Source organism: Anabrus simplex, chromosome 14 (assembly GCF_040414725.1).
Source record: "Anabrus simplex isolate iqAnaSimp1 chromosome 14, ASM4041472v1, whole genome shotgun sequence".
NCBI lineage: Eukaryota > Metazoa > Arthropoda > Insecta > Orthoptera > Tettigoniidae > Anabrus > Anabrus simplex.
Genome location: NC_090278.1, coordinates 64,587,816 through 64,611,876, shown reverse-complemented (window position 1 = coordinate 64,611,876; position 24,061 = coordinate 64,587,816). Strand labels below are relative to the sequence as shown.

The window sequence follows — 24,061 nt, the reverse complement described above, 5'->3', positions numbered from 1 at the left end:
TGCTCCTCCTGAAAACGACTAATTAGGTAGGAACTGCACCTAGGTTCATCAATAACACTGATTCTAAAATAGCTACCTATATTCTTAACAAATTCCGTGCATGAGCACCTCATCAACATACAACATTATACATATAATACACGCATAAAATATTGCTGGAAGACTCCATATTTACAACAACAACAACAAAAATAATGAAAATCGTGGGAAAACGAAAGCGAGAACTAAGCTACCATTTGTAGATGGTCCGATGAACAATGTACATGTATGAAGATAAATACCCTGCACTGTCTCTATATCAATTCGACTTACCGATTCTCATAATCGGCAGTTATCACATCACACAGATACTGTACCTTGTACTACTGTGTTCACATATTTTAACACTTGTTGTAAAGATATATACACACGTCTGTCGATCCTCAACATAAATTTATGGAAAGTCTGAAGCTTTCACCAACATATAATGCTAGGCCGCCACAAGTGCTACCATACTTAATGCGCAAGCACTCTCCACAATCAGCCACTTTCCACGAACATAACAAGACTACGCTCCACGAACGTTTGAAGTCCTGTCCATTGCAGCCGTGTCACTCCAGTACCGTGTATCAGCACCACTTCCTTCCCGTACAGTGCGTCAGTTGTAGTTGTAGTTATCTTCCTTCTCGTTCCTTTACAATCACCTCTACAATCACCTCTACAATCACCCTTACAATGTTTCTGGTTGCCGCCGTATGATCAACCTTTATAGACATCAACATCCCCCTCCTCTCAGATGATACGTCTGGATTGGTCCTTGCCCGCCAATCATGAGTGAACCTCTTCTTTCTCCCAAGTTATAAACAAACACTCGGGAGTTTTACATGAATCATCGAATTTCCCTGGTACAACAACAAGCTCATCTCATCAGGCTGGGATATATATATATGACTCATGGAATTACCCGACACAAGTACATCACAACAAACACTGGGGTAGCCATATGACTCATTCAAATTACCAGAGTTATTAAAGCAATGTTTTCCCACTCGTGCAAAACAAATTACTCATACCTACATATGTGGATATCTTCCAGCTTACCAATATAAATGGCAAAATATACAAATAAAATACTGATAATAATAATAACAATAATAATAATAAATCGAATACTGACAATAATATCTATAACTTCTACATATAATTGGGGGGTGTGATATATGTACTATCACAATGTATTGGCTTTTACTTTGTACACCCCTTATTCTACCTGAAATGATGGTTACAGCTGTATTCAGTGTAAATTAGTTATACTTCTGTGCAGCATAAGATGAGTGCATATATTCACATTCTATGTCCTGATTTGTGTGTGTTAGCATTTGGTTATTGGGAAGTATAGTTCCCACATTTGTGTCTCTTAGGCATACTGACAGCCATTGTTATATATAGTTCCCACATTTTTTTTCCACAGTTCCAGTAAATGAATTTTTTTTAATAGCCTCTCATTCCTTGACATTCCATCACTACAAAAACATGTTTAGTTCCCAAAAAATCATTTCTTAAATAATTTGGCCATGAAAGGGTTAATATTTGTTAAACAAAAATAACAATCGCTTCGATGATCCTTCGGTTACCTCCAAATCTTGGGAATTGCAAATGGCCTATGATGTGTACCATTTTTCCACCCAGTCAGCGGTCTAACACATGAAACACAGCATATATTTGGTGTCCAGCTCTTATCAAAATTACCCACTCGACAGTCAAAGTAAAGTTCACAACACTCTTTCATAAGTAGCATGAAATGTCGCCTTGAGACTTGAAGGTCAGCTCACCACAAATATAGCAGAAAATATATGTATGATTTACATACTTTCTTGGCTTGATGGCAAAACAAAACACTAAAACACAACGTACGCTATATGCTGTAAACAGAAAGGAATTATTTCACTAGTGATATTCGTGCTAACACGTTCACAGTCTGTTCAATACTGACACATCACAATGCCAGATTAACAGGTCTGTGCGTTGATATAGATGTTGATTCCATAGGGAACCTGAAATATTTGTCCCGAATGAGTAAATTTATACAGTAATACCAATATAAATGGTCCGTTATTGGACATTATATATATTAAGCTAACTTATTCCTATATGTACCAACTGATGAGCCCAACTTAGCATACGGGGGCGAAACGCTGGCAACCAGGAATGAGTTAGCTGGATTTTTTTTTTTTTTTTTTTTTTTTTGCTAGTAGCTTTACGTTGCACCGACACAGATGGGTCTTATGGCGACGATGGGACAGAAAAGGCCTAGGAATGGGAAGGAAGCTGCCGTGGCCTTAATTAAGGTCCAGTCCCAGCATATGCCTGGTGTGAAAATGGGAAACCACTGAAAACCATCTTCAGGGCTTCCGACAGTGGGGTTCGAACCCACTATCTCCCGGATGCGAGCTCACAGCTGCGCGTGTGGTGTTATATCTTGCCTGACGGCTATCCTTGAAAAGGCCGGTGAGAGAGATGGCAACGTAGCGGGCCAGGCCATGCGGCCAAGCTCTCTGTCAGGAGGCTTACGAAGGGGAAATGCAGGAACGATAACAGCCGCCTGCGTGTTATGTTGATTGAACAGAAGTGAAATATGCCTAATAAGTGCGTGGTTCGAGGTTGTAGGAGTAATTACAACAGTTCTATTAATATTGAAGGATACATACGATGTTTTAATTTTCCTAAAGACCCTGCTTTACGAGCTGAATGGATTCGTGCTGTCTCACGTTCCAATTGGACTCCTAAAGAAAGTTCTGTAGTGTGCATCAAACATTTCCATCCCAATGATTTAAGTTCAGTTGTTAAGTACAAAGATAGACAAGGGAATTGGTACGATTTTCATCGAGATAAGCCAGTGTTATGTGATGGTGCAATTCCAACATTATTTCCTCATTTACAGTCATCATCATCATCATCTGCTGCCAGCAGTTCAGCCAAGCGTACCACTACAGAAGACAGCGTGGAGGAAACAGTTAAGCGAATCAAGATAGAAGAGCAAGAAATAGCAGACGAAGAAGACGATGATGAAGTAAGTGCATTGCTTGCAGTTTATTCTGTCTTTTCTGTTGTAAACCCAACTTCCGATGAAGGAAATTTGGTATTGATTTAAAGAGGCTGATTTCAAAAAAAGGTCAATAATTCTAATAATTTGTATATCTACTTACCCGGCGCTGCCCGGGCATTTTATTGATTGTTTACTTTTAGGTAGTAGATGACTTGTTAATTATGTGTGAAGCGAATTTATGTAGATTTCGTTATTGTGACGACTGATACTTCACCCCCTGGGGTGCACACACATGAATCCATAATCTGGGCCATTTGGGACTTTTTCACTCCTCACCCCCCATACCGATGGGGACTGAACTTGAACTAAAACAACATGGGGAGTGTTACTGTTCATCTCAGCGACCTCGAAAGCTATGGATTCGACAATATTTTCGATAATTTTTATATGCCACACCCTCCCTACCTCCACCCATAGGGGTAGCTTACTCCCTACAGTGCTTTTTTTCAGGCAGTCATAAGTGTAGCAGAATCTCTCCTTAGTCTAACGTACTTTATTTTTTTTTTGCTATGGGCTTTACGCCGCACCGACACAGATAGGTCTTATGGCGACGATGGGATAGGAAAGGCCTAGGAGTTGGAAGGAAGCGGCCGTGGCCTTAATTAAGGTACAGCCCCAGCATTTGTCTGGTGTGAAAATGGGAAACCACGGAAAACCATCTTCAGGGCTGCCGATAGTGGGATTCGAACCTATCTCCCGGATGCAAGCTCACAGCCGCGCGCCTCTACGCGCACGGCCAACTCGCCCGGTAACGTACATTGAAGCACGTGCGTACTTCGAACCGCAGGCCTATATTCTACTGTAGAATCCTTGAGCTGATGTTGCCACGGTTACGACTGGTCATTTCTTCATCCGATTCCTAGAGCGGGGCAGTGTGATAGCAGTACCTCCATAACGGTTGGTTTTAGGCTCACCCCCTGCGGGTTGGGGACGCACATGTAGAATACACCCGCGGTATTCCCTGCCTGTCGTAAGAGGTGATTAAAAGGGGCCCAAGGGGCTCTCAACTTGTGAGTGTGGATTGGCGACCACGGGGCCCTTAGCTGAGTCTTGGCATTGCTTCCACTTACTTGTGCCAGGCTCCTCACTTTCGTCTATCCTGTCCGACCTCCCTTGGTCAACTCTTGTTATTTCCCGACCCCGACGGTAATAGAGCATTCGAGGCCTAGGGAGTCTCATTTGCACGCCCTTCGTGGCCCTTACCTTTCTTCATCCGTTACTTCATTTTTCGAAGTGACGGATCCCTCCTTCTTTTTACTCTCTCCCTACCCCCTGTGGGTGGGGGACGCAGACGAAAAATACACCCACGGTATCCCCTGCCTGTCGTGAAAGGCGACTAAAAGGGGCGACCAAGGGATGATTGTCTTAGAACCATGAAATTACGTTTGATTAATACCATCACGCGGGGAACACTGTGGGTCGCCATTACTTGCGAGTAGTACCACTATATATTAGGTACGAAATAGGTTCGTGATTAGTAGCAGCAGAGTTGGTTCCCCTGTGGGTTTCCAGTACCCGTGAGTAGTACCCATGTGAGCAACACCGCGGGTCTGGGCGTTGCCTGTGAGTTGTACCACTGTATGAGCGACACCGTGAGTCTGCGGTGCCTGTGATTAGTACCCACTATGTGAGGAACACCACGGGAATACCGGCACCCGTAACTAGTACACCTAGGTGAGGAACCTCATCGGTTTGCATTGGCTATGAGTGGCGCCATTGTGTAAGAAACATCATAGGTCTGCGTTACCTGTACGACGTACAATACTTGTGAGTAGTACCATCATGTGTGGAACACCGTGAGTCTTCGCTACTTTTGATTAGTACCCCAACATGACAAATACCATGGTTCTACTTTACTAGCGATAAGTACCATTCTGAGGGGCCTTTGACCTGGATTTTTGACCCTTTCAGACATCAAGCACCCTCGATTCAGGATTATGCTTTATAAGTGGTCCCTTGGTCAGTAATATTATTTTTTGAGTTGGATCCACTGTTTTTTTTTTAAATGTTGGTCAGTGGATAATTTTGAACTTTTTGTTTGTCATTTCCTTTCGTACTATTAGGGGCCGATGACCTCGATGTTAGGCCCCTTTAAACAACAAGCATCATCATCATCGGTTTTAGGCCCTTAAAACATGATTTTCGGGGCCTTACCGAATTTTGTTGTTTGTGTTGTGAGGCTGAAAATGAACATTGTCTCGTCCTTGTGCCACAAATTCGATATTTCGTCTATATTGGCCTATAATCACGTTTATAGACAATTTTTTCATACCTTGGGTTACATTACTTCAATTTTCGTAGGGATGTCTAATTGTTTTGAAAATAAAATACAACCCACGTTACTCACTGGTAATGTAGCTTTCTATAGGTGAAAGAATTTTAAAAATCGGTTCAGTAGTTTTTGAGATTATCCGATACAAACATACAAATCGTTTTCTCTTTACAATATTAGCATAGATAAATGTTGTATTAATATCTCTAAGGATTGTCGGCGATTAGGGTGAGGGCGAGGGGCAGCGACCCTACGTTATGGAAAATACATTTTTATACCATTTTAGCCGCCTGAATCCAGTAATTTTATGAATGATTTAAAAAAAATCCGTTTGTACAAACCTGTTGTCTTATCAGCTATTTATTTCCTTAAATGTCTCTAATTGTTAAGAAAAATACTTGGCGGAAATACGCACACAGTATCTTCCGTCGCGGCTAACAGCGCCACAGCAAGTAGTGGAGAATCGCACAGCAGCGTGTAGCATGTGTTGTGGGGAAGGGCAGCAGGGGTATCTCTTTTCCAAAGTCATAGACACTGAGGCATGAATCATCCACTTGCTGCACGCGTTCGTCAGTCTGGCAGTTACACTCAGTCGATGTGTCTGTGTTCTATCGAGTGTCTGTTACTTTGTTAGTCTGTAGTCAGATACTAAATTACATTTTAATTGTATAATCATGCCTTACTTCTATTTAATTGTAATACATTCCTAATTATTGTTCCTCGGGGGTACCACTAACTGAACATATGGACTGAGGCACTCAGTCTTGGCTTGGCAGCCGTTGAGAATGGAACTCCGGTTGGATGTTACCGTCAAGTGTATGAATGTCAAAAATGGTCGTAAATGGTGTAGAGAGTTTGTAGCCGGTCGGACTGAAATTCACAAGAAACAAAGGAGCTGGAGACCGTCAATTTCCGTCGAGACAGTCGTAAAGGTTGAGCAAATCATGCGTGAAGATCGGCGGATCACCATGGATGATCTCTGCACTTTGGTTCCTGAGGTTTCAAAAGCGCCGCTCATAGAATTTTAACGAAGAAGTTGAAATACCGGAAGGTGTGCTCAAGATGGGTGCCAGCACCGACGACGAGGTGAAGGATGAGGTCCACAACATCCTGAACAGCATGGCGACGAGCTGGTATGACATGGGGATACAAAAACTGTCACCGCGTCTACAAAAATGCATGGACAGAAATGGGGATTATGTAGAAAAATAGCTAAATGGTCAAGCTGTAAAATGATGTAAACCATTGTAGAAATAAACGAGTCTATGTATTTATAAAAAAATTGGAGACCTTATGTTTGGGATTACCTTCGTACCTCGCTCCTCATTTCCCTAGTACGCCTCTTTAGTGACGCCTAGGCCATCTATTACAGCTGATGGCGGAGCTGTTGAGGATCAAACCAGCCTTCGGGCTGAATACCCAACAAGTTTTGTATTGGAGTTACGTCCCAATATAGCTATAGGTTACAACAACTACGTAGGTGGATCAAAAGGTTAGTTGCACTAACGCGCCCCAGCAGCGCGCTGTGTGTCGCAAACGTGGGCATAGCGGAGAAAGGGATAGGCACTGACCACACGTCTGTTAGGCAGGTCGCTGTGGTGTCTTGTCTAGTATTGTGTGAATAGCGGCCAAATGCAATGGCGCGTCAACTAGACGTTCACTCCAAATATGAGGTGCGTGCGACAATCCGATTCCTATGGTCCAAAAGGAAGAATTGCATGGACATTCATCGTGAAATTAGTGCTGTATATGGGGAGCGGGCCATTTCCCGTCAAGGTATCGTAAAATGGTGTCAGCAATTCAAATCCTGACGCACGGATATCACGGACAACCATCGCGACGGCAGGCCCGCAACGTCCAGGACCCGTGCAAAGATCAAAAGTGTGAATGCAATCATTCGACAGAACCGACGCATTTTACTGAGAGAAATCGCGACGCAGCTGAACATGTCGTATGGCAGTGTGTTCGCCATTGTTTACGAGGACCTTAGATATCGTAAGCTGTGTCAAAGGTGGGTCCCACGTCTTCTCACCGATGAGCACAAGGGACAACGTTTCCAATCCCCCCTGGCATTTTGCAACGTTATGCCGCAGACGGCAACGGGTTTCTGCGGCGAATCGTCACAGGTGACGAAACGTGGGTCCCCACCACTTCACCCCCGAAACGAAGAGAATATCAATGAAATGGGTGCACCCCTCATCATCACAACGAAATAAGGCCAAGGTTCAACTTTCAGCCGGTAAGGTTAGGGCGACAGTGTTCTTTGACATGGAGGGTTTGCTGCACGTGGAATTCATGCCGAAAGGAACGACGATCAACGCGGCCTTGTATTGTCAAATGTTGCACCGGTTGCGTAAAGCGATTGTAGAGAAGCGCCGGGGGAAATTGAGCGCCGGTGTGATGTTGTTGCACGATAACGCAACACCTCACAAGGCCCGCCAAACGAGAGAACTGCTGCAGCGTTTCAAGTGGGAGGTCTGGCAATATCTACCTTACAGTCCCGACCTAGCGCTATGTGACTTTCATCTGTTCGGTAAGCTCAAAACGGAGCTCGGTGGTCGACGTTTCCAGACCGATGAGGAGGTGAAGGCCGGTGTCTCCGAGTGGTTACAGAACGCAGGAGGAAATTTCTATGCATCCGGCATCGACAAGTTGGTTGTGCGTTCGCAGAAATGTTTGGAGTCTCTTGGAAACTATGTGGAAAAGTGACGTTACAGTGTATGTCGTTATAGTCGTGTTGCTGTTGTATAGGTAAGGTAAGGGTTATTTTGCCCGAAGGCAGGACCAAATCTCCGCAGAGGTGTTCCTGAGCCGGAGTTTACGTGCGGTAAGGTGGCCAGTTCCTTCCCGCTCCTCCATTCCTTTACCCCCCACCAACAGGGCGTGGCAACCCATCCGACTCCTGACCACGCCCAATGTTGCTTAACTTCGGAGATCTCACGGGATCCGGTGTTTCAACACGGCTACGGCCGTTGGCGCTGTTGTATAGGTGGTGTAATAAATGGCCATCTGGGAAGTTCAGCTTACTTTTTGATCTGCCCTCGTAAATCATCAATTGCATCGCTATATATCGTTTGCATTCCGACATTGTACCACATGTAGTGTCGAATTCTGTTCAGAGAATAACTGTTATGGGCTTCTGTGTGGAACTTCCTAATGTAAAAGAAATTCTTTTTATAGTGCATGTTTTACGACCGAATTCCCTTCCTAACGCCAACCTCGGTTGAAGAGCTAATGAAAACGAAATTAATGATGTTGAATGAAATTGGATAAGGACGTCGAAGGAATCAACTGTGTGCTACGAATTGGAACTGTCGTGGCCTTTGCCCTGAAGTTAAAATTGGAAACCACAGGAAACATTTTGCCACAAGACGTAAGGATGCAACTTCTCCAAACTTTGAGACTACCAATACTATCCGCGAAAGTTTTAGCGACACCTTGTTTTTTACGAGGGTGAGGGGAAGCTACAACGGTTCCGGTAATGCTGCCAACTGAATGGAAATGAAATCTGAATTGAATCAATAGTATGATCGATCGACATGAATTTTCTAAACGGTCGTTTCCAATAGGAGTTCTTGGTTTTTTTTCCTGTGATGTACTTTGATTTTCCTCACTCATGTTCAAGCTTAACCTATATTTTGACTTTTCTGTGTAAATAACAACAGTGTTTAAAGTGTTGCAATTATACCGCCAGATGTCTCACGGCGATGCATAATAGATTCATATTTTTTGTGTCGGAGGTTGCCAGTACGAATGTCGAAGATAACCGACGTCTACAGATTCAGCACTAGAGAGCCGAAGTATCACTAAAAGTTTCGCGGATAATGAATGGTGTGAAAGAGTTGCTCATAGGGTCAGTTGGTGCATGCATTTCAATGGGCTTGGCAGACTGATATGTAATAGCAGCTTCTGGCTCGTTGAGAAAAGCAACGGGAAAACTACCTCACGCCTCATTTCCCTAGTACGCCTCTTCAGTGATGCCTAGGCCATCTATGACAGCTGATGGCGGAACTTCTGAGGATCCAACCAGCCTTAGGGCTGAAGACAGAACATACATACTTGACTACTGCGACATTGTCCTCGTTGATGCGACCCTCGAACAAACTATGAAACTTCAACGATCATTGAACTCTGGTCTTCGATTTGTTTTTAACCTGAGTTATGATGCTCCCGTAACCCCTAACTACACATTTATTTCCTGGCTGAAACCCGAGAGGCGACGGAAGTTCCACATACTTATGTTGATATATGGAACTCGGAAAATCTACCCAAATACATTTCTTCAACATTCCATAATTGTAACACAAGATCTGGCACTTCCTTCATTATTCTTCAATGTATACTAGATCTTTCGTTGTGGCTGGGTCATGACTTTGGAATTCACTTCCAGCTGCTGTCAGGAACTCCAACTCAATATAAAAATGTAAGACTGCATGTAGAGATTACCTGTTGAATACTGCTGATTGTTTCGCGTGATTCATGACGTATGATAGGTTGTGTGTTCTTGGTACGTAGGCTACTAACTTTGCCATTTTACTGTACAGCTCAAGAACACTGTTGTTTCTTTTAATTAATATTAAGTCATTTATTATTATTTCCGTGATTTTCCATTTTCACGCCAGGCAAGTGCTGGGGCTGTACCTTATCAAGGCCACGGCCACTTCCTTCTCACTCCTAGCCCCTTTCTGTCCTATCGTCGCCATAAGACCTGTCTGTGTCGATGCGACGTAAAACACCTTGTAAAAAAATTAGATTTTTACCCATGTACATAGGTCATGTTTTATGGCCATACTTATATTTCCATTTACTTTATTACGTATTGAATAGCCTCCGTGGCTCAGGCGGCAGCGCGCCGGCCTCTCACCGCTGGGTTACGTGGTTCAGATCCCGGTCACTCCATGTGAGATTTGTGCTGGACAAAGCGGAGGCGAAACAGGTTTTTGTCCGGGTACTCCGATTTTCCCTGTCATCTTTCATTCCAGCAACATTCTTCAATATCATTTCATTCCATCTTCCATTCATTAATCATTGCCTCAGAGGAGTGCGACAGGCTTCGGCAGCCGGCACAATTCCTATCCTCGCCTCTAGATAGGCGCTTCATTCATTCCATTCCTGACCCGGTCGAATGACTGGAAAGGCTGTGGATTTTTTACTTTATTACGTATTGTGTTCTCTTTATGCACTGCTTATATTTTTCAGTTTGTATCTTCATCATCATCATCATCATCATCTGTTTACCCTCCAGGTTCGGTTTTTCCCTCGGACTTAGCGAGGGATCCCACCTCTACCGCCTCAAGGGCAGTGTCCTGGAGCTTCAGACTCTTGGTCAGGGGATACAACTGGGGAGTATGACCAGTATCTCGCCCAGGCGGCCTCACCTGCTATGCTGAACAGGGGCCTTGTGGAGGGATGGGAAGATTGGAAGGGATAGGCAAGGAAGAGGGAAGGAAGCGGCCGTGGCCTTAAGTTAGGTACCATCCCGGCATTCGCCTGGAGGAGAAGTGGGAAACCACGGAAAACCACTTCCAGGATGGCTGAGGTGGGAATCGAACCCACCTCTACTCAGTTGACCTCCCGAGGCTGAGTGGACCCCGTTCCAGCCCTCGTACCACTTTTCAAATTTCGTGGCAGAGCCGGGAATCGAACCCGGACCTCCGGGGGTGGCAGCTAATCACGCTAACCACTACACCACAGAGGCGGCATAGTTTGTATCTTACTTTTCATTATGACTTTGTCTCTTTCTTACCTTTTTGCTCCGGATTTATTTTATTTATTGAAATTTACCTTGTTCCTTCATTATTATATTATGTTGTCCAAATCCGTAATTTTTAGCTTATGTTTGATTTTATAGCCAACGGCGTAGTCGTGTTGAAACACCGGATCCCGTGAGATCTCCGAAGTTAAGCAACATTGGGCGTGGTCACGAGTTGGATGGGTTGCCACGCGCTGTTGGTGGGGGGTAAGGGAATGGAGGAGCGGAAAGGAACTGGCCACCCTACCGCATGTAAACTCCGGTTCAGGAACACCTCTGCGGAGGTTCGGACCTGCCTTCGGGCAGAATAACCCTTACCTTACCTTACTTGATTTTATAATAGAAGAGCACATTTCTTTGATATAAATGTTATCTGTAAATTACATGGTTAGGTGTAAGAGAGGGCCACGAGCCCTAACTTCGCCACTGCTAAAGCCTAATAAAAAAATTAAAAAAGATTCTGAGGAACTCTGTGAGTTAACGAATGTTTTCGCAAAAGTCAGTAGCACTATAAGCACGCGGTTACGGTTTGTATACCGTAAGTCTCACGTTCTATGATATAGTATATTTTTTTCTCGCCACAGTTTTCTATTCATTTGTCACTTTTTATGCCTACGTTTCAAACTCTTTTCAGCAGTGTGTCTGTGTAAATTAGTGGTTTGCTGTTTGTCACAGATCGTATTCCTGTTTCTTTATTCATTCATGATTATGTATAAAAAAGAAATGTGTGACAGCGTACTGTACTCTCCGCTTCACACCATTCTTCGTTTCTAACCATTCAGCTGTTCCGCTTGGAATTACAACACCACGCTTTGCATTTCATTAGTGTGGGCCCCTTTTTATTCTCCTTGCTGCTGGATCTGGTGACTATTTCTTTTTCTTGTGAAAGAGACTCAGATCCGTTTCTGTTCTCTCCTTCTCTCTCATATGTACCCATATATGTGACAGTTTGCCTTTGCTGGCGGGACCTAGTGTTTACAGTGCACTATGTCGTCTTTGTTACTTTCATTGATCTGTCTTAGCTTTATCCTTGGCTTTGACTATATGAAAGTGACTGAGGTATGAGTGATGCTAGTAATGCCATTCCATCTGCAGTCAGTCCCTGCTATGAATGGTGTGAAAATATTGCTCATAGGGTCGGTTGGTGCATGCATTTCAGTGGGCTTGGCAGACTGATATGTAATAGCAACTTCTGGCTCGGTGAGGAAAGCAACGGGAAACTACCTCACTCCTCATTTCCCTAGTACGCCTCTTCAGTGATGCCTGGGCCATCTATGACAGGTGATGGCAGAGCTGTTGAGGATCCAACCAACCAAAAGTTAAAATAAAAATATTGCCCACTGCAAAGACAAAAGACAAGTGTATAAATACATTCATTAACAATTCAAACACGGACATAATGTAGATATGCTGAAGTTACAATTAAAATGATCGATTTCAGTTAGTATCAGATGGGTGGTGGTGACGGTGGTATTAGTGATTATTGAAATAATATCATTTTCTGAACTTAGATATGTCTAACACAATGCCATCCGTGATGCCTATTTCCTGAAGATCTTTTCCAACTTCATTCTCCTGTTTTGGGAATTTAGTACATTGAATAATCTTTTTGCCAGTCTATTATTATCCATCCTAAAAATGTCTCCTCTGTACAGTATTGATTATTATTATTATTATTATTATTATTATTATTATTATTATTATTATTATTATTTATCGTGTCAGAAGTACAAAGTAAGAGAGACAAAAATTAAGCAAGGACATTTTAAACATTGGTTGACCAAAAATTGATGAAACTGCGTAACTATAGAGGTCTGCAGTTTGCCTTTTGATCCAAATTCCATTTTCTTGTTATTATTATTATTATTATTATTATTATTATTATTATTATTATTATTATTATTATTCCTTCTCCCTTAGGGTCATCTAGGAACCACGTGCCTATTTCAATGCTTCATCCTTTTTTGTTCCTCCTTTTTCCTCCAATACTCCTTCATCTGCTTTATTCTTCCCTTATGTTGTTTCTTTCCAAATTATTCTTGACTTCATGAATCCAGGTTGTTGTTGACTTCTTGTTCCAAAGATATTTGAAAGTCTGTTTAGTTAACCTGCTATTATCAATTCTGTATAAATGTCCAAAAAATATCAATCGGCTCTTCCGCATTGTTTCTCTTATGTTGTCTATGTTCCAGTATATTTCATCATTACTTCTTGATTTCCAGAATTCTGTAGTTCTTAGCGGGCTGAGTATTTTTCGTATATTTTTTCCCCCCCAGGATTTCTAATTTATTCAGCTTGTAATTCAGTATGAGACATTCACTCGCGTATAGGCATTCTGGATTGACTGCTGTGCTGTAGTGTTGTATTTTGAGGGTTTTTAGATAAACACGTTTTGTTGTAAATATTCCTAGTTGTACCGTATGCTCTCACCATCTAGTGTATCATTTCTTCTACAGCGGATTTTTCCAGACCATTTTCTTGATTTGTTTCTCCCAGATATTTGAATTTCTTTACCTTCCTTATTCGACCAATTTCTGTTATTGGACATTTTGGACATTTTTTATATTTGTCATAAGTTAAATTTTTTTTTTTTTTTACTTAAGATTTTCTTAAGCCTGTTCTATTGGCTATTTCTTCCAAGAGATTGACTTTTATTATGATGATGATGATTATTATTATTATTATTATTATTATTATTATTATTATTATTATTATTATTATTAGATGCGAAAAAGACCAGAAAACTGATCACGCAAAGCTCACTTAGAAGTTGTGCATTTCCTTCTTTGCCAGGCAGCCTTCAGTTTTTCTCTCATCGTGCTTCTTCGTTCTTCTGTCCACTTAGCTCCTATCTTCTTCTACTTCCCACTTGTTGATTTTCGTTCTGTGGCAGGTTCGGTCTGCGATGTCGGCCACTTTGATTTCTGATTTTTCCAGGTCTTTGCGGATTTCCGTTGTCCACCTATTTGTTTTGATGTTTTCTGTTGCCTCAAGTAAGATTCTTGTCAGTCTGTTTTCTGGAAGGCGTTTGATGTGTCCGTAAAATTTCAGGCGTCTTTTTCTGATGTCGGCCACAAGGTTTGAGAGCTCCTCGGTTTTTATTATTATTATTATTTATTTTCCTTAAATTGTACATGTACAATTTAGGGGTGGTAGATGGAAAAAGGGCAAGCCCCACATACACGGAAGTGCCTCCATCTCCACATGTGTACATAAACTCTACTGAATATTTACATACAAACTTATGTAGACAATTTTAAATTTACATATTTACACTACAAACACTGTACCCTTAGAATAATAATTATCTTATTGTATGAGATTGCAGTCTATATCCTTCGTCAGTCAGTTTTGGGCCGAGAATTTTTCTGATGATTTTACGTACCTCTTTCAGGATGTCTTCGAGTACTGTTTTTCTGTGGAGATCCAGTGTTACACTCGCTTATAGTATTTCAGGTTTGATCACAGTGTTGTAATGTCGGTGAAGAAAGACAGGCATTTTTTGTTGTAAATGTTTTGCGTTCGGCCGAGGGCTCTCTTCATTTTCTGGATGCGGACCTCGAGGGCCTTCTGTTCTTTTCCTGTTGGTACTATAATTTCTCCGAGATATTATTATTATTATTATTATTATTATTATTATTATTGTTATTATTATTATTATTATTATTATTATTATCCGTGAACTGTAGGTCTACTTCACTTTTCGAGGGGATGGAACTGTTCTGATTATTCCACGAACGGGCGCTAATTTTATAGTTTTCTTAAAAGTACAATCACCTATAGTCACCTTGCACTTTGAACTTAGTTCATTGTAGGTTTACAATTTTCACTTTCTGCGAAACGATTTCTATGTTGCGTGCTCCTATATCCTGCAGATCAATCACGAAACCTGGAAGGCTTCTTCTGCTAGGAACTCGACAGTACAATGGGAATTCTCTGTACAGCTGAAGTCAGTGATCTCCCTCTCCCAAGCATTATCTTCCCCCTCTCACACCGCTACACCCAGTTCCTACCTTCCCAAGCGGAACCAATGCCCCCTGCCTTCTCTACCTCTACATGGGAGCCTGAGAGTAATAGAACAATGAAAGCTCGCTACATAGAAGGCAACGAGCATGCTCCTTGGAGGAGAGAATGTTGCGTGCGATGCCATTTTCTTTTTTACAATATGATATTTGCATTTTACTGAGGAAAATATCTGTAATCAATTAAAACAAAATGATTATTAACTAGCTGTACGATAGGTTGTTGACGGGTTATTGACCAAAGTACAACCATACGTTTATTGCCGCGGCCACCAAATTAGGCGGGTGAGGAAAACTGTGCTGTCGTCAGATATGGGAACGGTAAAGCGACAGATGGTCGAGAGTCGCTTACCTCCGAGCACGGATTGGCAACGCTGATCGTGCAGTGCTGTCTAGTTGAAGCCCATCCGCTCCAGGCCACACTACCCGAGTCATTCCCTGTCATGCAGCTGTTGACTCGCACTGTAAGTGCAGTTAAAATGGGTAGTGAATGTGAATTGATTTGGGCTCAAGTCAAGAGAGAAGTGGCAGAGAGGAACAAGACATTCAAAATAAGGGACGTAGAAAAACTCACGTCAGAAGCAATCGACCGTGTGACTGCTGCAGACTGGGAAAAGTGCTTCAATCGCGCGGAAAATCTTCAGACGACTGGGCTAAGGAAATAGTAAGGGACGAAAGAATGGAGCCATTCATCATCAGTGTAAATGACGACTCGACAGATAGTGAGATGAGTGATGACAGTGACTAAGAAATCTTAGACTGCCTTGAAGCTTAGAAACCGATTCTTAATTCATTGCAAATTAATGTTAGCCTACCGGGCGAGTTGGCCGTGCGCGTAGAGGCGCGCGGCTGTGAGCTTGCATCCGGGAGATAGTAGGTTCGAATCCCACTATCGGCAGCCCTGAAGATGGTTTTCCGTGGTTTCCCATTTTCACACCAGGCAAATGCTGGGGCTGTACCTTAATTAAGGCCACGGCCGCTTCCTTCCAACTCCTAGGCCTTTCCTATCCCATCGTCGCCATAAGACCTATCTGTGTCGATGCGACGTAAAGCCGCTAGCAAAAAAAAAAAAAATGTTAGCCTATTCTTTAAAGTAGTTATTTTTCCATATTACTCAGTACAATATACAGTATTCAAATATTTAAAGTTATAATGTAATAAAACTGATACTGATTAATATGTAATCTGAAAGTATTTACGGGGTCCTGCAGCCTGTGCTGGCGCGCGCGCCCCGAACTGCCTCAGCCAGCGACATTTACATGATCGCCTTCCGGGCCATTTTCCAGAAAAATTACAAGACTCACGGAAATATGTTTTCAGATAAAAAATATAAGTCAGGCAATTTTTTACATTTTTCCCGCAGACAAAATTTTATTGGCTGAAGAAATAAAAACTTGGCCGCTTACTGAAATTTCCAATACATGACTCTACGGATTTCAATTTACTCGTTCAAGATTTTATTTTTAATAATTATTTGAAGTGGTTTATATGGAAAATAGTTATACCGCTGAAATCAGCAGTCTTTTCTGAAGCTTGTAGTATAATTTGTTTTGAAGTATTGTATGAAGTAACATCAGGAGCTTGAGAGAGAACAACTTGCCTCGCGCTCCGAAATGATGTGCTCAGTTAGACATTTCTTCGCCAGTTGCTACATAGCCTTGGCAACAGCGTAATTTCTCTGACCCGCCTAATTTGGTGGCCGCGACAATAAAAGGAGGTGATGGTTAGGTATATCGCTGGCTTGCAGTACGATACTTTGAGATGCAATGGGTTAATATACAGTAATAGACAATATTGTATTTGCTGCCACATTCAACGACTTTCCAGACATTCTGGGTTGCCACAAGGACAAAGTTTAATTACACTCGAGCCTCGATATCTCGAACCTCCATTACTCGATTTTTCATTATCTTGAAATAACTTCAATTTCCCTCCGTTTGTCCTATTCTTCACGTGTGTTTATCTCTCTATTACTCGAAATTCGGATACACGAATTTCTCGATTTCTCGAAAGAAGCGTTTCCTCCCTTGAAGCGAAAAATGCTCTGTAACTCGAATTTTGTTCACCACTGGCTGTGCAATACAGCATTAGTTCGTGAGGAAGAGTTAAGAAGTAAAGAAAGGTGGGAGCTAATATGACGGGAACCGAAAAACAAACTTGTAGTGATCGGAAAATCGGCAAAGCTTCGTTGTTTTTTCGGGTGTGAATTAATTACCGGTCACGTACGAAAGCAACCCCCGGAAGTCGTGAATGACAAGCTCCACTTACTAATCTTGGCTGCGTGTTTTCGAACCTACATACGGAGTCTGTCGAATATAAATGACAGTGTTTCTTACAGAAATAAAAGCTGTTGAAAAATATGTGGAAGGAAAGAAGGTTAACAGTAAAAAGCAGAAGAGACTAACGATTTTTTTTCCAAAGGTGTTAACGGAAGCATGTTTCTTGTTTCACTACTGTATGTACTGTATTCTATCTTCTAAAAAGTTACTTTAATAAGGGTCATAAGTCATAATTAAAGCAATGCCTTAAAGTACGAGTTTGTTAGTATATTTTTCCACGAGAGGTGATACTCCCACGTGGCGCGTCCCAGGTGGCGGAGAGGGGGGTCCTAACCGGCTTGCCGGCGGACTTGAGGGAAATAAAATACCTCTTGCGGACCAAACACACTACCCCCTGCGGGTGGGGGCCGCACATGTAGAATACACCCGCGGCATCCCCTGCTTGTCGTAAGAGGCGACCAAGGGATGATTGAATTAGAACCATGAAACTACTCTTGATTCGTACCATCATGCGGGGAACACTATGGGTTGCATGAACTTGCGAGTAGTATCACTAAATTGGTACGAAATAGGTTTGTGATTAGTTGCAGTAAAAAGCCTGGCATGGTGGATTCCAGTACCCGTGCGTTGTACCCATGTGAGCAACACCGCGGGTCTGGGCGTAGCCTGTGAGTTGTACCGCTATATGAGCGGTACCGTGGGTCAGCGTTGCCTGTGATTGGTACGCACTATGTGAGGAACACCACGGGAATACCGGCGCCCGTGACTAGTACACCTAGGTGAGGTACCTTACCGGTTTGCGTTGGCTATGAGTGGCGCCATTGTGTGCGAAACACCATAGGTCTGCGTTCCCTGTATGAATTGCAATACTTGTGAGTAGTACCATCTTGTGTGGATCACCGTGAGTCTTCGCTACTTTTGATCAGTACCCCAAAATGACAAATACCATGGTTCTACTTTACTCGCGACATGTACCATTGTGTGGGGCCTTAGACGTGAATTTAGCACCCCTTCAGACATCAAGCATCATTGTGCTTTATAAATGGTCCCTTGGTCAGTAATACTCTAATTAACTACCTTCTTTTTGAGTCTGATCCACTGTTTTTGTTTGTTTGTTTTTTTGTAGGGTTCATGTCCATCCATTCATTCTTCATGACATTTTTTATTTTATTTTGGTCAGTGGATGAATTTGGATTTTGGTAATTTCATTTCGTACCATTAGGGGCCGATGACCTCGATGTTAGGCCCCTTTAAACAACAAGCATCATCATCATCAGTATATTTTTAATTCAGTATAAGCCCGTAAATACATATGATTTAGTTATGAGCTACATGTGCTCAAAATCAGTATTCTCTATAGCCTATCTCGAAATTTCGATAACTCGAAATAAAATTTAGCTCCCGCAAGACCAACTACAGATGGTCTTGGCTTCCGAGGTGATTCGAGATATCGAGGTTCCACTGTAGCTACATCAAAAAGGTAAGGTAAGGTAAGGTGAGGGCTATTCTGCCCGAAGGCAGGTCCGAACCTCCGCAGAGGAGTTCTTGAGCCGGAGTTGACGTGCGGTAGGGTGGCCAGTTCCTTTCCGCTCCTCCATTCCCTTAAATCTAATGTGATAAAAAACTCCAAAACATCAAAGACTATATCGACAGCATTAAAACGTTTGGAAATACAAAAATGAAACCACCACAATTCGGTATTAGGATATTAAGAAATCGATTTGATTTTAAAATAGACAACGATTCTCGTAAAGTGGCGACTACAAATTATGGATCATGAACTTTTGTAACCAGAATCTGTTCCAGAAATGAATAAAAAAATATATTACTGTGCCACGTTCCCCTACCATTAAACCCAACACTTCTACCTCTTCTAAATGGTACTTCCCTCTGTAAAATTCGATTGTAAGCGTGTAGATTTTTTTTCTTTCTCAGTGTTAATTTCCTCGGGCTGGTCGGTGTGATAATCCATTCTGACTGTAGGATCGATTATATAATCTTTTTTGCTGTCGTGCTTAAAGGCGTCGATTCTTCGGTGCTCCCGATTTATTGCCCTCTATGGGTGGAGGCAGTAGAATAACACCCGCGGTATCACCTCTCAGTCCCAGAGGCGACTAAAAGGGTCCCCAGGGGCTCTTAACTTGGGAGGATGGATTGGCGACCTCGGGGCCCTTAACTGAATCCTTGAATTTCTTCCACTTATTTGTGCCAGACTCCTTACTTTCATCCATCCTATCCAACCTTCCTTGATCAACTCTTGTTCTCTTCCGACGCTGACGGTATTTGTATATTCGATGCCTAGGGAATCTTTATTTTCATGCCCTTCGTGGTCCTTGTCTTTCTTTGGCCGATACCTTCATTGTCACACTTCAGTGTATTCTCTCTAATTAGTGTTAATAGAGGATTGTTGCTTATTTGTAGTCCCGCTTAAAACAATAATCACTACCACCAGTACCGTTTGTTGACACGCACACGCCGTGAACATCTTCGTAAACGGTCTAGCCCTTTTCACAAAGTTCTTCTACAATGAATGATCTTATTTTATTTTTTAACTGTTGTATTAATAATACTCACTCATTATTTATTTTAATTTATAAAGCTTCTGGTATATATTACTTATATATATATAGCGTCCCATTATTAATGGACTTAAGAAAGTTATTTTAATATTTTATTTCAGCATTGAATCTTGCAACATGCGTTATGTTTAATATTGAAAGGATGATTGCAAGCTTCTTGCATTACAATCTTATGAAATATTTTCAAGGATTATAGAGGAAAGTGAGGTAAAATGAAGGTTTTGCCCATTTTATTGTATTAATTGCGTACCAAATATAATAATGGTTTGTACGGCTTATTTTTTATAAAATAAGGAGGAAATAATGATAAGACCCTTTCAAGAAATCACTTCACAGTAGTACTAGAAGTGTGACCAGTCTGCTGAAATTCGTTGGTGGTGAAAAGTCTGGTCAAAGATGAGCTGGGCGAGAGAAAACTTGGAATTTCCTTGTTTGCTAATTGCTATTGAGCTAAATATATCTGCTGAAATGACATGTTCCTTTATGAGACGTCTGTAGAGCAACTCTTTCTCGGAATCAGGTCTTCTAAACCTCCTACCTGTCTATTCTGGGAAAAGAAAGAAAAGTATGTCTACTACAGTATTTGGAAATCATGTGTTCGAAACTCGACGTAGATAACATATAATAAATAAATAAATAAATAAATTAGCCGTATGAATCCCCTAAGGGCTATGGCCTCCTGCAATGCAGGGACAGTGCTCAGTTTAGCTCATCAGGTGAGCAGGTCCTGAAGAGCATTATTATATTGGTTAATCTGTAGTTTTTCATGATAACGTATTACCGCATATTGTACACTTGTGTAGTCTCACCCCCGAGTGAATGCAATGGTGTGTTTCTGGAACAACAATTCTCGGAAACGCACTGTTGCATTAATGACACGTGTACACTTTTATCCCAGGGAGGGTTCAGGTTGCTTCTAGGTGAAAGCGTAAACTTGCACTCTTCGTTCTTGCATAGCTTCTTCTCCGAATGTTGTAGAAGTTTTTTGTAATTTCTTGACCTTATCCTCCGTTGAAATTCTCTTGACATACATTGCAAGTGCATATCCTCCTTCCACTATGTGTTACGTGATGAGTTATCAAATCACTACTGCATGCAAACGTCTGTCTGTTTGACATTCGTCTTGCTATTCTCCAGAGTCCACAGAAGATGACCATCACGGTATCCTCTTCGTCGAAGCGTACAATTGTTTGTTGTATTCTTCGCCTCTGTCCTGAGAGCGTACTTCAACATATTTTACACTTGGCACGGCTTCTTTCCGCAGTGTACGCGAGGATGATAATTTTATATTCACCACTTCATAAAAACCTATTTTTATCAATTTTACTGTATTATGCCGTAGTGATCAGAGAGGTGACCTTCAGGTCTCTTTGTGGAAGCGCACTGTTGCATATTTCACTGCTGCACAATATCTATAATATGTGTCTTGATCGACCTATGTTATCAGAGGGCTTGAGCAAAGGTGTATCCCGTAAGGTCAGTGATCTCTGCACACGTATAAAAAAATAGATAACATGTACACTCAACTCTCGATTTATCGTAATCGGATCAACCGCGTTGCGGCTTAACCGCGATATCAAAAATTCTAAAAATGCACGGCACAAAAGCAGAACACTGTTGTATGTCCGGCGCTCTCTTCTCGCTTCGCCAGCCAGCTGCACGCGCGCCTGTGTATCATTCTGCTAGCTTCGACGCGCAGCCCTCAGTGCGCGTGCCTGACCATCGAGTGTACTATAAATACGAGCTCCCTGCCTGCTTACTCGCCCACTTGCCCCGGTGTCCAGCTCCAGAATACACCCTACGTCGAGCACGGAGGCTACTCCTCTTGAAAATGTGCTTCGACCAGGTGGACTGAATTTCTGGCAGTACGAGGTTTCACCTCTGGTCACCGCTCCCTTACCTGTTTCCGCTGCCTATGTTCCGTAATTCTTTTACAAGCCATTTTCATTCCCTAACTTATGCAAGCTCCCTTAGTTTCGCTAGGTGGAATTTCTTCAATCAATTGAACTTGCTTTTTAGGAATTCAGGCACTTCAACAAACAAGGACTCTCATAAACATTTATGTTAGTGTGCCAGATAGTTCTCGACTATCAAAGTGTCAATTCACAAAGACTATCTTTTCAAGATAGGAGTGTATATAAAGACTGCAAACCTGTACATATTGTATAAAGACAGACTTTTCTCAAGATTCAATATTCCTTTTTGCTTCAAAATAAATTTCAGTTATTTATGTAAATATCATAAAGTGAAGCAATAAAAGTTGTGTTCTGTAAACTTCAACCTTGGTTACAACACAACTCTATGGCGACGAGGTAAAAAGCAACCACCTACAATTCTTCGACCCCAGTTGCCAACTCTATAGTGACGAGGTAAAAACGCAACAACTCTACAATTCTTCGACCCCAGTTGCCAACTCTATAGCAACGAGGTAAACACGACACTACAATTCAACAGGCCCAGTTGTCAACTCTACGGCGACGTGCTACACCACAACGACACTCCAACCAGTTCTGACACACAGCTTACCTTACTCTTTCTTGCACGCATCTCGCAATGGCTACTGCGGAACAACTCGCTACGGTCTTCCATGCCTTACAGCAGCAACAGCAACAGTTTATGCAACAACAACAGGCAGCATTACTTCAGGCTATTCAAGCTATTTCTGTCTCTACACAGCCATCAGCTATTCCTCCGTTCTCTGCTTTTGATCCGGCTAAGGAAGAATGGTCAGTTTATTTAGCCCGCTTGCAACAGCATTTCATCTGCCATTCTGTCACAGATGATCAACGCCGCCGCGCACTATTTCTTAGTTCGGTTGGCAATGCTACGTGTGAATTACTACGTAAATTAAGTCCGGAAGAACACTTATCTGAGGTACCCTTCACGCAGCTCTTGGCCCGTCTCACGGAACACTATGCCAAAGCTCCTCACATAGTGGCTGCTCGCTATAAATTTTTTCAGAGCAGAAAGCAACCCCATCAGACACATACTGAATGGATAACTGAATTGCGTGGTCTAGCTAAACCCTGCCAGTTCATCTGCTCCAAGGACGGTTGTGGTTCATCCTACACTGATTCTCTCATTCGGGACATGATAATATTACATACTCCTGAAGACAAAATACGTTTTGACGCTGTCAAGCACAGTAACCCTTCTTTAGAAGACGTCCAGCGTATTGCTACGGTTTATGAGCTTACTACCAAGACTGCCGCAGCCATAGCTTCTCCACACGAAGTTGCACAAGTCTCGCCTCAGGCTCGCAAGTCCTCTGCTACAGTGAACCGTACGGATAAGGCGCTCTCCACCAAGCATTCTCGCCAGGTTCCCTCTCGTAATGCTACACGGAAGCCCAATTCTAAAAGCACCTCGAAACTCCTGCCTTCCTGCCGAGGTTGTTTCAAGCATCATGAACGTCGTGACTGTCATTTTTTCAAAGCTACTTGTGAACGATGTAATAAACTTGGACACATTCAGACTGTCTGTCTAAGTTCGCTCCGCCCTGCTAAGACTACTGCAGCGCGCCGGAAGCATATACAGCCCCGCCAAGACATGGAAGTTGATCAGATCAATCTTATTCTTCCCACAAAGGATTCTCACAAAATCATCATTCCTCTCTCATTCTCTGATCGATCTGTCGATTTTCAATTAGACACTGGATCACCTGTCTCTATTATTAACCTGACTACCTACCACGACTTAGGTTCACCTTCATGCTCTCCAGCTGACATCCAGCTCGTGACATTTAACAAGAAGAAAATTGACATCAAAGGTCAAATTAAGCTTCAGGCTAGTTATAAAGGAATTCAGAAGGCCATTCCTCTTCTCGTAGTTAACAACTACACTGCATCAAACATTATGGGCATGGATCTATTTAACTTATTTGGTTTCCAGATACATGACAACATTAACGTCGTATCTACATTGCATCCTACTTCTGACGTTACCGCTCTCCTAGCGCAGTTTCCTGAAGTCTTCGACTCTCAGCTCGGAACAGCCAAAGACTATACAGCTCACATACAGCTGAAATCCGGAGCTAAGCCTCGCTTCCTCAAAGCACGTCCAGTACCCCTAG

The 24,061-nt window shown here is 42.3% G+C and overlaps 1 protein-coding gene across 1 annotated transcript in view; it reads left to right on the top strand.

The window, feature by feature from the left end:
* The first annotated feature begins 2,614 nt into the window (after window positions 1–2,614).
* LOC136885332 (uncharacterized) overlaps window positions 2,615–24,061 on the top strand; it is a 199,202-nt gene continuing 177,755 nt past the window's right edge. Inside the window, exon 1 of the mRNA XM_068230287.1 lies at window positions 2,615–3,049. Coding sequence (XP_068086388.1) covers window positions 2,615–3,049 — 435 coding nt within the window. The remainder of the gene's footprint in view (window positions 3,050–24,061) is intronic.